This window comes from Copadichromis virginalis, linkage group LG8 (assembly GCF_057382275.1).
Source record: "Copadichromis virginalis isolate Kocher_CV1m ecotype Utaka linkage group LG8, C_Virginalis_male_GT1.1, whole genome shotgun sequence".
Taxonomy (NCBI): Eukaryota; Metazoa; Chordata; class Actinopteri; order Cichliformes; family Cichlidae; genus Copadichromis; species Copadichromis virginalis.
In genome coordinates, this window is record NC_140625.1 from 17,817,852 (window position 1) to 17,833,774 (window position 15,923).

Below are 15,923 nucleotides of genomic sequence, written 5' to 3' on the forward strand. Positions count from 1 at the left end.
AATGATTTGTTGGACAACCAAACTTTAAAAGTCTAACCAGGTTATTTGTGTTTCCCATCGATCTGAATGGTGACTCGAAGCTGAAGCGAGGTCAGTTGCTTATAAATTTGTGTGCTGACCATTGTTCTCGAGATTAAGCATCTGCCTTCTCTTTTAATTTGTGTCAAAGAACATAAGGTAGGTGATTAAAAGAACAGATTGTGGTTTTGTGTTTGTGTGCCTGCAAGGAGAAGCATTCATATACAACCATATCTGTGACCGAATTCTAGGATGTCAAACTTGAAGGCGAAATAAGTCTCAGTTACAGTATAAACCATGTCTGAATCATCTGCAGTCAATCGGTTTTCATCAATAATGCCTGAATTATGTTAATAAAATGCTGGCTCTCAGTCTCTCTGGTGGCTTACATTTTCCAGCCTTCATGTAGTTCTTTATTTATTTATAGTTGTGAGTGTAAACAGATTTTGTGGGCTATTGTTTAGACCCGGGTTTCTTTGGCGTTTTCAATCGATGATCCAGTTTGAGTGGAGTTAATCTCTCGCTTCTCCCCTTGCTGAAACTCAGCACTCTCACCAAGTAGAAACACAAGCTAAATCCCTGCAGTTTCTTTTTCTCTTAAATTCATGATCGGTCGAGCTTGATGTTAAAAGCAGGAAATGGGTGTAATAAAGCTTTTCAAACCTGTTAATGTAGGGTTAGTATTTAAGACTGTAATTTATGAGAATGGTGGCACTTGTTTTTGCAATTTAATCCAAACAATCTTCCGTCTGCCGCTGTGGGCCACAACACTAATAAGAAATTAATTATAATAAAATAAAATGCGCAAAGCTTACTGATGCACTGATGGTTTGGTCAGTGCTAGCTCACGCAGTGCAGATGAAAACTATCCATTCTTAAATGGACTTCAAATAGCCGTGGTGATTTTATATAATGAGTTTTGGGACCTGTGTTTGCAATAAGATGCTTTGATTATTTGCATTAGATGGCTGTCGATGTACTAAAACCTATAACACCTTGTTTAAACATTATCGTGCTTCATGCAAGTGTTTAAACCACCTACTACTTTACATTCGTCTTCAGCAAATCTGGACATACAGTAAACTAATTTCTAATGAAACCATGAAAAAACGATACAAATAAAACAGTAAAGTACATCTCACATTGTTATTTTATGGGTGATGGGTAATATATAAGAAGAAAGGAATTTTGTCCCTGCACTGCAGTCATTACTATAGTCTCCCTAAGCTCTTGTGGATCTGAATATGTTAAGAATCACTGCAAAATCAACTAAATTATCTATAATCATGTAGCACATCCCAGTGAGTACTGAAATACCAAAAGAATACAACAGGCTGTTTATAATGCCATAAATAAGCAGTCAATTTTAGGTCATTACAGTGACATGTTCATTTGGAATAAGTGTTATGCTGATTAAGCAAAAAAAAAAGTGTGACTACATTTTACAAAATAAAGCTGTCAGACCTTAAATCTTCATTTTATCACCATTTTTCATTTCTTAGACTTGTTTCTGGGAAATTTTTCTATTTTTGCTTTTAAAAACATTATTCAGGCATTATAATTTCATCATCCATTTTAATCACATTTCCACATTTAGTTTATTTAATACTGTTTACTGAATGTGTGGCTTAATTGAATTCATTTCCATCTGCTTTTTTTGGTATGTAGAATGATATAGATTCTTATATTATAGTTTTATGTCTTTTAATGCAGGGTTAGTTGAAGTTTAGTTAGGTTTAATTGAATTGGTTTACATTAGGGATGCAAAGACTGCAATTTTCGTGCCTGGTTTTGAATTCCGAGTTTTTGCTGATATAAATTTTCACCTATTTTGGTTTTCTTTCTAAGAGCATTAACTGACGGCATGAATAAACAAACTTAAAATTATTATTATTATTATTATTACTTTCAGTGGAATAGTGGTATTTTCATGCAAAAATTATCAAACATTATCATTTTCTTCAAACTGAGAAAAATTACAGGATTTTCTCTCAAACTGAAAATTAAGTGGTTTGGTGGTGGAAAGAGCTCCAAATAATTAAGTAAAAATTGCTGCACACCCACCTTATCTTTGCTGTATTTGGCTTGTGGTTGGTTAAAGTGAGTTCTGCATACACTTTAGCTATAGCCACTTTCCCTTTGGTAGCTTCATTAAAATACCCATGTTTAGCTAAATTTAAGTGCTTTTACAGACATGGTTTACTTTGGTGAACTCTGTGTCTTCATAGGTAAAGTCTGTGTCTTTGCCTATGTTGCTGTTTGCATGTTTTGCATGCATGAAACAGACTGTGAAGTGGACGAGCTGGTCACCAATCAGATCCAAGCATGCTAGAAAGCAGCTGGTCAATACATGGTTTTAGCTACTGTGACATCACCTATTAGTTTCTGAAGTCTCATTTTAAAACACCTCCAGTTTAGCATTTCAACCGTTGCCTTCTAAGTTGCCAAAGAAACAGATGTGACCAAGAAGAATGAGTCTCATTAACTAATGACTTGTGATTTTGTGACATTTTACAAGATTTACAAAACAGAGTAAATCTTTTTATTCAGTATGAACAAAAATGAGTAACTCAGCCCATAAAATCAACTGGAAAATGTTTAAAGAGGTCAAGACAGGAAGATAGACTTCTGCAGGACAACCATAGCTATCACCATTTGGTAGCCTTCAGGTGGAAAGCTGGTTTTTAGGCATTTCTGCATTCTACCCTGGAAGTTGTGTCTATCAGCACTGCCAGAAATAAAAATTTTCATGTAGCTATAGCCAACATGCATGTAATAGCTGATTTACATTAGTCCTAATAGGCTGCTTCTTTTATAACATCATGCTACAGGGAGAAAGAAATAAACAAATGCCAATGTTAGCCACACTAAACTGATGCTAGCACCAAGTATACATGAATCCATCTGTTGCTTGGGGGACGTTGCTACTTGGTCTCTGTTGAAGAACACCTGGTGTACTTTTCTCATAGCACATTTCAGAATTAGCGTTAGCCATAGCAGCACTAGTTAGGAAAAAACAGCAGCATGTTAGGCAGCTGGCTATATTTGGATTTAACTGAAGCAGCTACTCATGATTTGTTTGAAGGTGTGCCAAACTAGCAATTAGGCAATATGCTATTGTATTACATACTGAGACAAATAAGTACCAGAGCAAAAGCCTACAAGTCATGCATTCTGCAACTGTTGGATAGAAGAACTCACTTTTTGGCCTTTGTAAATTTGCTAGTAGTTTATATGCATTGAAAGCCTTGCAGACTAAAGCTAAAGGAGAGGTTAAAATACCCGAAGGACAAACTTCTGCACAGCATATTATACTTTATAATACTTGATAATAAAGGGCACAATAAAGAATTGTACAAAACAGCCTCTACAGTGAACACTGTGTAACTCTGTGTGTGTGTGTGTGTGTGTGTGTGTGTGTGTGTGTGTGTGTGTGTGTGTGTGTGTGTGTGTGTGTGTGTGTGTGTGTGTGTGTGTGTGTGCGTAGTGTAGAAATACTTTTATTATAATTAAAGAAGTCTTTTCTCCTAATGTAACATCACCCATGTTCTTTATAAATGAATCATTGAAACATTCACTCGGGTTTGAACAAGTCGCAATAGAAACCTCAAACACTGCATAAGAGACCTTGTATTAAAGTACTATCCAGTTTCTTTGTCACTTACACTGTTGACTTCATGCTCTTATTGATCAAACTCGGCATGAAGTGCAAAGAAACAAACACTGGCCAGCCACTCTTAACTTAAATAATGGGCCATTCACCTTCCCTGACACTGCTTTCCCCTTAGTATCCTCTAGCTTTCCCTCCTAACATTCCTCTGCTATTTCTTTTCCCGTTATAGGATGCTTCTCTTCACACTCGCTGTCTGTCTTAGTCGCCTAACCCCCTTTCTTTTCTTTGCCTTTTCACCCTCTCTTTTTCTCTTTCTCCCTTTAGGTCATCCATTACTACGGTCTACATTGAAGTTTTGCCACCAAACAACCAGAGCCCTCCTCGTTTTCCGCGGCAACAATACAACTTGGAGATCAGTGAAGCTATGAGGACTGGGGCTACACTTCTTAATCTGCAGGTACATGCTGTCATACCAACTATTACACAGTCACAGTACTTATTGGGCTTTTAGGATAGTGTTTAATTTACATTCAGATGCCATGGTGCATTAGTGCTTTCCAAAGTACTAGAACTGACTGATGTATATTACATACCGGTACCTAAAATGAGAAAGCATATATGTTTATGTTTGTGCCTGTCTCTGTTTACTTTTAAGGCAGTGGATCGGGAGAGGGACCCCATAACCTACAAAATCCAAAGCGGAGACATCCAGGGACATTTTGCACTACAACAAAAGTAAGTAGGCCCACAATTCCAGTTCAGCATGGGTTCAGGTCTTTACTCTCTATGTAGAAATAAAAGTTCTAGCTTTGACTGAAGTTAATTTTGACAACATTTGAATGCATATTATAAAATAAATGTTCAAAAATGTCATATTATGTGACAAAGTGTGCTGTCAGTATTGCATGTAGGTGCATGATAGCTGTATCGATAGACACACTATTGAGGTTTCTCAGGAGATGTCGTGCACATGGTCACTGTTTGACTAGATTTGATACAAGAACTGGTTCCTAGGGTCAAACGTCTGTTCCCTTAACCTTTAGCAGTTGTTCTCGCAATGGATTTGGTTGCTAGTACATTACATATAGTTATTCTTGTTTTTTTTACAAACACTAACTCAGAGACCAATAGCAGTACAACTTGAAAAAGTGTAACATTGCAATCTCAAGAAAATGTTTCTAACTGGTTGGAAAATGCACATTTTCCCTAGTGAAAAGTGGTTGCCAGATGGTCACAGACCAGCCTCTCGGCCTCTGTGATTGGGTCACTTGATCTTATGAATGTCACACAACCAGTATTACTGACTAGTCAACATAACATGGTTAGTGGTCACATTTCTAACACACCTTGTTTGACATTTTGAATGTAACGTAGAAGTAAATACAAAACCCACATCATCGAGATTTTCTTGACCTATTTCTTTACATCAAGACTTTAAGTTAAGTAAACAAAGAAAATAAATGTGAATCAAGGCTGTAATCATAATATCCATTAGAGGGGAAACATGGCCCCAATATTCAAATGCAGTCCAAATTTCTACCAATGTATTCATATAAAATGTATATTTGTTCATTTTAAGAGTTTTTCTGGGACAGGTAACCACATACTACCTGTTCTATTTCTGTACACTGCAGTTGTGGCTTGTCCATGTGGTGTTTTGATACTCAAGCAGAAGCCTTTGTTGAACAGGTGTGTCTAGATAATCAGCAGCAGTGCAGATTTACAGTACCACAGTAAAAATTTATTGTTTCCCTTGTAACTTCTTTTAAAAGTGAAATGCTTGTAAGCTAATCAACAGCTGGCAATATGATCCACTCACAAAACTCTAACTCAGCTCCAAGCGTTTCTTTAAACCACGTTACTCAACATCTGAACATCTGCACCACAAATGCTCTACATATATAAACTGACTTGACTTTTTGAAATTAAAAGAAGCTTTTCCCCTCCTCACACTACTCTGACATATTTTATTTTTCTTTTTTGCCCCTTTGCCCTAAATGTGAAAATGAGGCATTAAATTCCCAGAACAGAAAGGCCTTGGCTGTGTGTCAATTCCATCAGATCACAGTGTACACAGCCAATATAAAAACATAATGCATGTACAAACAGATTATTTAAACTCCGTGCCTCATGGAATATTCCTTGATGCTTATAACTTTCACATTAATTAATGCAAACTTTGAATTAAAACAAAAAATTAATTAAATATAACTCTAATCTCTATCTCTGAGAATTTGTCTCAGAATCAGAATCAGAATACTTTATTGATCCCTGGGGGAAATTATTTTTTGTTACAGTGCTCCATTTTAAACCAACATTAAGACAAGACAGACAATACGCTAACTAAGAATAGTACAATATATACATATATATACATACATACATACATAAGTCACTTATAAATAAATAGTTGGAAAAGAAACATGTGTAGTTGTAGCAGCAAACAGTGTGTTAAGTGGATGCGTTGTACAGGGAGATGGCCACAGGCAGGAATGATTTCCTGTGTCGTTCAGTGGTGCTTTTCGGTAATCTCAGTCTCTCACTGAACGTGCTCCTGTGACTGACCAGCATGTCATGGAGTGGGTGGGTCTGTATTCCGATTAACCCAAATTCATAAAACTGTATACGAATCAATTTGCTCGTAATCAGTAATGTAATGAGGGAATATGCTTCCTTATAAAAATTGGTCATGCAGGTCTTGGACGTCACCACGGCTCTTGCAAAGACACACACATACACTCACACAAGCACACATTCACCACATTCAAAGACACGCAGACTCTGATGGCTTTTGTTGTATTAATTCATTTATTTCTCATTAAAAATGCATTTCTGAAGCTGGGGGTAAGATCCTGTCTAAATTTCTGGAGGGTTGTATTGTGAAAGAACAACCCCAGCTGGTGCAGAATTATACAGATTGGGGGGGGGGGGGGGGGGGTGTGGGTGAGAATGAGTGGTTGGAAAAGAAGATAAGAGAAGAGGGCATGGAGGGGAAAATGAAGAGCAAAATGTTAGTATTAGAAATCACCAGGAAGAGAGACATGAGGAATTAAAATCACAAAATAAGTGTGAGGAAAGGAGCTGATTGCTTAGAAGATTTTCACAGTACAAATTAAAATTAAGCAAAGACTTCATTTCTGCATTCTGGGGATATTTGGTGGGTTGTTTCTGACATGGTAAAATCTTCCAATGAATGCCAGATATTTCAGTGTCTCCGCTCTGTTTTCATTATTATGGCTCCATGGGAGGAAGCGTCCAGTTGTTCTTTTTCCACTGTGCAAGTATAATATAACATATAACATATGGTGGCGTGGGAGGGAGTGATTTTTTTTTTTAACTTTTCATTTGTTTTGTGTGGTTTTAGGAGTGCAGCTTAAGTGCACTTTACGAGGATAACCAAACAGGAGCCAGATGAAGAAAAAACCCCTCTGTATAGCAGAAATGTGCATACGCGTTCATTTTGTCTGATTTATAAAGCCTCATTTGTAAATCTGAATCATCAAGAACAAGTCTGATTTTCACTCTGTGCTTTAGCTGTGGATGGATATAGGCACTCCTACATATATATTTTAGGATTTGTCCATCCATTTTCACTGGGGATTGGAGCCTTTTTGCCCTACCTCAAGAGGCAGGGTATACCCTGGACATCAAACCTATGGCCAATTTACAATCACCAACTAATGCAGGTACACAAGGAAAACAGTGATTGGAAACCATGCATTTTGAAATAGTTGCTTCAAAGACAGGGACCAGATCTGAGAGCATTTGCTGGCAGTTGCGATATTCAGAGCATCTTTGGTGCAGTGATTCACTGTGATAAAATGGTGAAAACTGCAAATCTGTTGCTGTCTACACAGAAAATCACATTAAACCAGAGATCGAGGGTTGCTCAAAGTCTGGCAAATAGTTGGTTGCAAGGAGGTTGCCGTCCTATTTTTACTTTTAATAATACTATTACTGATACTACTGATAATAATAATAAATTTTAAAACATATCTAGGCTTTAGGTTTGAAGTGTATGCGAGGTCTTTATGGAATTTATGTACACTGGAGATTTCTGAAGAAAATTTGTTGTTCATATGAAAAAACTAGACTGTGTGTGAGCGAACCTACACATTTAAACATGGACTGCTTTTTATTAGAAAAAAAGCTCTACATCTTTTTCTCTGTGGGCAACTCTTCTGCGCACACAGACACACAACTTTTCCCGTGCATCAGCACATGCACACATCCTGATACACACGACAGTTCAGATGGTTTCTAACACATTTAAGAGGTTCAAATTAAAAACACTTCAGTCATTATCTAAATCGTTACTGGAAAATTTAAAAAAAAGTAAACCAAGGCTAAAATCAAACATTTTCCTGGTTTTGATTGATCAGAATATTCAGACAAGTTGCACAGAAACAGATGATCTGATCATTTTTACTCAGACATAAAAATTCAAGATGCTGGTCTTTCACCTTTCTAGTTTTGTGTTAATTCATGATAACAAAACAGGTCAAGTCATCACCCTTGACCAGTTAAGTGAGTAGGAGGCACACTCTGCATTACTTAAATACCCATATTCACAGAAAAAATACACTTGTGGGAGTTAAAGTTTTAATGCAGTTACATGTATATATATCACTAGGGTTAAAGTAAAAAGTCAATCAAGACTTTTTGAATTTAAACTTTTTTTTAACTCTTTTTTTTTTTTTTTTTACTAAACTACAGTATGCAGTTTCACCATGGTTTGCACAGTCTTTCATCATCTTTTTATTTTTCCTGTTCTTTTGCCTGAAGGGTTAACACGAACTCTGTGTGTTTTGTTCTCTCTCCAGTTCAGGCTATTTGGTTCTGGACAAACCTCTGGACAGGGAGACTCTGGATTATTACACCCTGGTGGTGACAGCCTCAGACGGACACCCAGAAGGAGTAAGAAACTCTTCTGTGTCATATGGATATTTACTTGTTGTTTTACTCGAGTTGTCTCAAAACCCCCAGAGGAGAAGTGAGGAGCTCCAGGAGAGAATTCTCCATCCTTCACAATGAAGCTCCACAAACAACAGATGTGGTGTTATCTGAGAAAGAGGGCTATTAGAATTGTTTTAATTACCTGTCATTTAGTCACAGTAATAATAACAAAAAGCTAAAATCTATTTATAGCAACTGACTGTAAAGAAATGAATGTCTACATTTATTGAGCCTGCAGGCTCAAAAAATGTTAATAGAATAAAATGGCCTATATGCCAGGAAAGGCAGAATAATGTGTTTTAGCTGGCTGCCGATAGCTTTTTATAAATACCAAGTGTGTTAAACCACATTGTTAGTATGATTCAAACACTACGATGGTGTGTCCACACGCTGCCTATGTTTTTTCACACTGATACTCTTCAGTAACACCATCCAAAGAACTTGATGTTTTGGTGTTGGTGGAACGCTTTTGTGCTTTTCGGTTACATTGGCATCCAAAAGCCCTTCTAAGCACACAGTCCCAGTAATATCATTTCATTTCTTTCTTACTGAAAGCCAATTTACAATGATGGTGAGTATTTGAAATGCATAACAGAATGCAAAGAGCACACAGAGTCCAACTTAAAATATGCTTGAAACCAAAGAGGGCAACAGAATGCTAACTGTTTGCTGTTAAGTTCCTCTTCTAGCAGGTTTTATGTTTGCTTTGTCTGACAACTTTTAAGATTATCCATCAGTTTGGTTTCACACTCAGGAGGCCTGAAGCATGAGGGATTCAATTTGAACTGTTCACCAAGTTCAAGTATGGTGATTGAAATTTTAATGCATTGCGAACCTTCCGCACGACACTTTTCATAGAAAGTAGGTCGTTTTTACTGAATCATAATTTATGCTTTTTTTGACCTGTCTTTACAGCAGAAGCACTGTATACATATAGCCTGGTAAAAAACAACAACAACATACTGCTACTGTTCTATCACAATTTAAAATGAATATCCTCATATGTCGCCCTCATTTTTCTTAGAAACAAAAATTAGGTAAAAAAATAATCTGGTAATTCTTTGTTTTTACATTCATCGGGTCCCAATATGCTCAAATATCAAAGAGAAATTAAAAATGCATGCTGTGGAAGAGTTAGGGTCTCAGGAGGTTAAATGTAAGTTATGGTAATCAACACAGGCAATTAGTTGCACATACTGGTGATGTTTGGGTGCTAGAAACCTTACCGCTTAACATCCTTCTTTCACTGTCAGACTTTATGATCAAGCTGAGAGAAGATGAATTCTTTTTGACATTTGCATTGACCTCAAACGCTTCACTAAAACCCCCTCACATACTTTTCTGATGATAGATAGAAGGCGTGTTTTGTTCCCGATAATCTGACTTTCTTCACACCACGAACGTTTAGCTGTGCAGACGTGAGACAGAAGCCTGGCATTAACCTTGCAGTTTCTTCTTGTCTTTGTTTTCTTATTTGTTAACTATTTACAGCATTTTTCATGTACACAATTCAGCAACACTGTCATTGTTTCTGTGGAGGTATTGTGTAAAATGATTTTAAATGAAAGCTGCACCATCACCATCTGCATGATGGTCTTGCCGTTCTACGTCTTATTAAGGAAACCTGATATTGAATTGATAAAATGCTTTCCTTAGCCCCTTACTTTAACCATAACCATAACCTAACTGTATCCCTAAGCCTAAAACCACATTTTGAGCCTCAAAATGCCCTCAGATTCATGAGGACTGGCATTTGGTCCCGACAAGTCCTCAAAAGTATAGTGGCATGCCAGGTTTTGGTCCTCACAAAGATGTTTAAACAGGTACACACACACACACATCAATTAAAACAAAAGGTAAAGTTTAAGATCCCACTGTGGAGAAAATGCTGATTATAATGCTGTGACCTTTTTTATTATGGAATATGGAGGGAAACGGCAAGTGGGAGTGAGAGGTACTCATTGTGCTGGTGCTGCCCTAACGGTGGATTTGTGCTAAAGTGATATTACACAGACTCTTGCTCATGCAACCATGTAGTTAGTCTATTGCTCTCTGGACCTTGGCAATTAGTGTATTATCTTTGTATCCCAAGGGTCCAGAAGTCAGAAAATGGATAAAAGTAGTTTGGACATTTGTCTGCTTGACACTCCATTATGTTTTGAGTGAGAGTAAAAGAGTATAGGATTGTGAATGGAGAGAGAAAGAGAGGGTATACAAGAGGGGAATGATATCAGCTACAGGGAGAAACTGAAAGGAAGACAAGGAAAGAAAGAAATGGGGAAAAAGGAGAAGAGGAGATTGGAGTGTAGTTGCCTTATACAGGCCCATTAATCAGAATCACCTGGAAGGCCTTGGGTTGTCTTCATATGGGCGCACATACACACGCACACGTTTGTGTCCTATATTATTAAATGTCCTGTTGTGAGAGTGTCAGGCTACAAAGTGCCTAATTGGCTATTTGGCCAGTGAATCCATCATGCTGCCACAGACTGAGGACCCTACAAGTTGGTGCAGTAAACCAGCTTTACTGTAAGGACGGTGTGCATTGTGGGATGCCATAGAAACTGTCAGCAAATGGCCCGCGTTGGACTGTGTCATTGCATTAGTAAATAAATCCTGTCTGGATTAGCGCTGCTACGTTAATGAATGTGAAGACTTAATTATTATGTGTATGGAACAGACAAGGTCAGACTTTTAAATCCCTAGAAAAGACGAGAAACTAACAACGTGCTCATTCTTCTCACATCCACCATCTCGTCTTCTTTTCCGCGCAGATGTAACTTTGGGGCAAGTAAAATATTTGCGAGGTGTCATACTGTCTGTGTGAAAATGCCTCCTATATGATCTGTAGTACACACAAGTACATCTCAGGCTCCGGAAGATTCTTACCTTTATTGCACATTATAATGTCATCACGTTGCCTAGCAACCGCCTACTAATGTGCTAAAATGACCCATTTGTAGCATTTACTGTATGTACCTAGAAAACCTTATAAAAGTGTCATATTATTTTATTTTCATGACAACAACATAGTTTGCATCCAAAAAACCTAAATAATGTGTGACATATTATAATGCATTTATGTTGCCTTGCAATCACCTAACAGCAGACGTAAATTACAGACTGTAGCATGGACTTGTACTTGCTAAAAAAATAAGTCGGCCTGTACTTGCAACATTCTGCAAATCTTTCCTATACATGTGCAACATTAATCTCTTCAGTTGCTAAGACAGATTTATTGAAGACTCAGTACTCCTTTTCAATCTACATTCAGTCAAGTTTTACTTATATGTAAAAATAGAGTAAGAAAATGCAACAAAAACCAAAAACTAGAACAACAGCGATGGCGGATTTAAAAAAGGAGTCTGAATAAAACATTCAAGGAACAGGCTATGAACAGGATATAAATATGAAAAACTATACAGAATATGAAATAAATAACTTTACAGAAATCTGAGATATACAGCTATACAGAAATGGGAACTATGCAAGTTGTAAACAGTTGTAGGATTAAAAATTATCGAATGTACAGAATGATTATTTACACAGATGTATGCACTGTATGCGTGAATTGTAGCTGATTTATTGATATTTTTTCAGCATACTAGAGGACAGCATTACAATAAGCTTTCCTGTGTCTTATAAAAATAGTCATCAATCTATGTGTTACCTGCAATATCTAACAGTCTCCTCAAAGTACTTTTATATCTGTACTCAAAATCAGTGTTTTCACATTGTACACGTAGCCAAAACTAAAACTACTTTTGACCTTTCATTACACACTGGATTAAAACATGGGAAACACAAGGTCAGAGGCATATACAGTAGCTCCAGCAAAGCTTTGTTTATAATGCAGCAAATGCTTTTTCATCTGATTATTACAGGCAAGTAGTATTGCTGTAAATGTGTGGGGGATTTAGCGCTTTTCTATTCAGAATGCAAAGGCACATTACTATACACTAAATGTATCTTCTGCAAAATCAAAGTCAGCAGCAAGTCAGCATCAGGTCTTTGTTGTGGGTCGGGCCAGAAGACAGCCTTTGATCTGATCTTTAATCCTTCCTCTAAGGATTCTCTGTATACTCACTTCATGTGCGTATCCTGTTGTGCTGGAGGACACAGTCAATAAATGAAATGCTGACCCTGTTGATTCCTTCACACCTCCATCCTTCTGTACTTCATGCTGTTGTTTTGAAGGACTGTTTCAACACCGAGAGCGTCGTGCTGGGAGTTACCTGTTCTGTGCCCTGAGTCTTCTGATTACTGGCGCCATAAAATAAACCTGCTTAAAGTCTGCACTCTTCGTCCTGCTTTCATTGGTCATTAAACAGGAACACTAATCTACCACAGTTTCTCCAATTTCAGATAAATAAACAGTTCTTGATCTCGTTCTTCTCACCATCTTCCTTGCACTCTTGATTGTTAGTGAGAATTCAAGTATTCAGCTTGTACACCCTGCTGTCTTATGTTGGTTTCATTGCATCATTAGCAGCAAGTGTGAACAACTTTGCTTAATTGTGTTTAACTTCTGCCTGGTTGCCATCGTTCATTACGAGCACATCACACAGCAAAAAAAAATGTTCTTAGGCGCCGAGCGTGTTTAAGATTTTGAAAGTGGAACAAATAAGATCTGCAGATTGTGTGTAAGTCAGGTTCTGCTGAGTGACTGATTCAATAACTGGGTTCAACACACTGAGCATTTGGCTCGGAGAATGTGATTTAGTGTTTTAGCAATTCCGAAGAACTGCAGTGTTGTCAGTTATCAGCTGTGACATTGCATTGGCGGACCACTAAAAATTATATAGCTAAACCCTTAAAAATGCAGCGTTCTCCGGTGGGGTGATTGCTAAAATATGGCAGATGGCCACCGTGTCTGTGAAATAATAAACTCTGAGGTGCGCGGGTATTTAAAAGCGATGTTCTCAGAGCTGCCAAGGCGAAATGAACCTTACTCCATCCCTTTCTTTTGTGTCCGTATGTGTGTTTGACAGTGTTGCTCACAGACCGCCTTTCATTGTGTCATAGCTCTCTCTGCTTTACATACACTGCCATGCAGATAAACAGTTTTGTCAGGTGTGAGTTTTTAACCTTAGATCACTTGCATCACCAATGTTCCCTGTCAGCCTCAATAGGCCGTTGTCACCTCTGAGATTGTCACTCTCCCCACACACAGGCCCACACATACTGCCTCTGTTCTTCTAATCCCACTGATATAAACTGGTGAGCCCTTCTTCCTCCCAATTCCATTCTTTAAAAGTCAAATATTGGATGACTCTCTTTCTTCCACTCATGAAAGTCAAATTAAGAAATTGGTGACATCTAATCAGTAGGGGTGCAACGATACACAAAATTCACGGTTCCGTTCGGTTCGATACTTTGGTGTCACGGTTCGATATTTTTTCGATACAAAAAATGTTCATGCCTTTTTAATTTGTCATTTATTAAAATTCTAAATATATATTTTAACTCAAAAGTACAGTTTTTAAATTTAACCCTAACCCTCGTCATATCGCAGCCACAGAAATTATTTTGTCCATGAAACCATGAAGCTGCACTTTCTTTTTGCCTTATAGTCTGATTTGTCATAACTTTTCCGTTTTGTGGTAAGCTTTTCTTTGGCTGTCACTTCTTCACCCTGACCTGTCTTATTTGGCTCAGCAGAACTAAAATATATATCCTGAGAATTGCACTCACATACGCTCAGCAATTCTCTGCGCGATTAACCTCTCACATGTTTAAGCTTGCTGCGGGAGATTTCACTCGTCATGTTTGCGTAGTAAGCTAACGACTGATAAGACGATGTCAGAGGAATTGGTGCACAAATTATCATCACTCACAGATCAGTGCTGTCACTCTCTATACACAATTCGCGCGATTGCAAAGTGAAAGCAAAAAACAAGCGCAAATTCAAACGCGATTTCAATATGTCACATATTGACAGTTGCTCACCGATGCCAATGACATAATTACCCAGCTACATTTCAGAAAGAATGCAAAAGCATTGACATATATTTTTCCTTCTACGATAGGCCGACGGGCAGGGCAGAGATAGATTTTGGTAGCCCGACTGGAAAAATCGCTAGCCCCGGGACGTCGGGCTAGCAATATTGCGAGCCCTGTATCTGATTGAGGAATCACTCATCTTTGGAAAAGAGAGTTTATTATCTTTCCAAAATAAAAGCTATACTATGCGCTTCTTCTGGGCTATATTCTCAGCAGCTTATTAAACATATCAGGTCCCCATAAGGAGAATCATGTGCTAACGGCTGTCTAAATGACTCGGGTAAGTTTGTAGCATGCCTGCTTGTTGTTTTTGTCTGCCTCCACTTGTCTTTGCACTAGGATGATGTCGGAGTAAATGTGCAGTCATATTCGTTGTGTTCCCACTAGTGCTGTCAGCGTTAATCTCGTTGAAATGACATTAACGCCACAACACGGCCAACACGTTAACGAGCTAACTGCGCTAACACACTAGCTCCCACCCATGTAATTGAGCATTGCATGGCACATCCAACATACTGTTTTACTTTAGTCCATGACTCGCTTACCTTCAGGGTCATACGTCACATGAAAACCAAAATAATTCCAAACGCCAGATCTGAATGAGGGTGGGGGAGGTTCAATTTGCCATGTTGCAAGGAGAGCTTAACTTCTGTCTCGCTAGCTTGCCCTGCGCTCTTCCTTCTGACAATGCTGTCTGTGTTGAGCGCTCAGTGGATCTGCGCTCGACAGTGCAGCCTAGGCGGAGTAGTCGAGCGCAGATTCACTGAGCGCTCAACACAGACAGCATCGTCAGAAGGAAAGTTGATAAGATAAATTAAAAAATTTGTATTGTTCGATACATATGCGTACCGAACCGAAAGCACTGTATCGAACGGTTCAATATCGATACGAATATCGTTGCACCCCTACTAATCAGCTACGGCCTCTCCCTCTCTGACTCTTTCTTGGTTACACAGTCTGATAAAGCCTAAGACAAATTACATTTGCTTATAATGTTCTGTAAAACACATTTTCCCCTTCAAACCCGTACAAATATACATCAAAGCCTCAGGTTTGTTTCGGTTGATTTTATTTACCATCTTAGACACTTTTCTCCCTCTCATTCGCAATCAGGTTTAGATCACACTCCATCCGTCATCTGTTTTGCTGACACATTTTTCATTCCTAGAATCTAAAGGCAAACATTCAGATTCATTTTATTTATTTTTCTTAGTTCAAGTTTTTTATAGCAGGGCCAAAAGCCCTTTTAAATTAGCATGCAGGGGTTTTTTAAACCACACTTACCTGAATTCAGTCTGAAAGCAGCCCCTCTTTAACCCTTGTCTGCCCCCAC

The 15,923-nt window shown here is 38.1% G+C and overlaps 1 protein-coding gene across 1 annotated transcript in view; it reads left to right on the forward strand.

Annotated features, from left to right (window-relative positions):
* Window positions 1–15,923, forward strand: part of LOC146703150 (protocadherin-15-like) — a 230,776-nt gene that overhangs the window by 105,398 nt on the left and 109,455 nt on the right. The window contains exons 17-19 of the mRNA XM_085466271.1: window positions 3,956–4,088; window positions 4,287–4,366; window positions 8,455–8,548. Of these exons, the coding sequence (XP_085322397.1) occupies window positions 3,956–4,088; window positions 4,287–4,366; window positions 8,455–8,548 (307 nt within the window). The remainder of the gene's footprint in view (window positions 1–3,955; window positions 4,089–4,286; window positions 4,367–8,454; window positions 8,549–15,923) is intronic.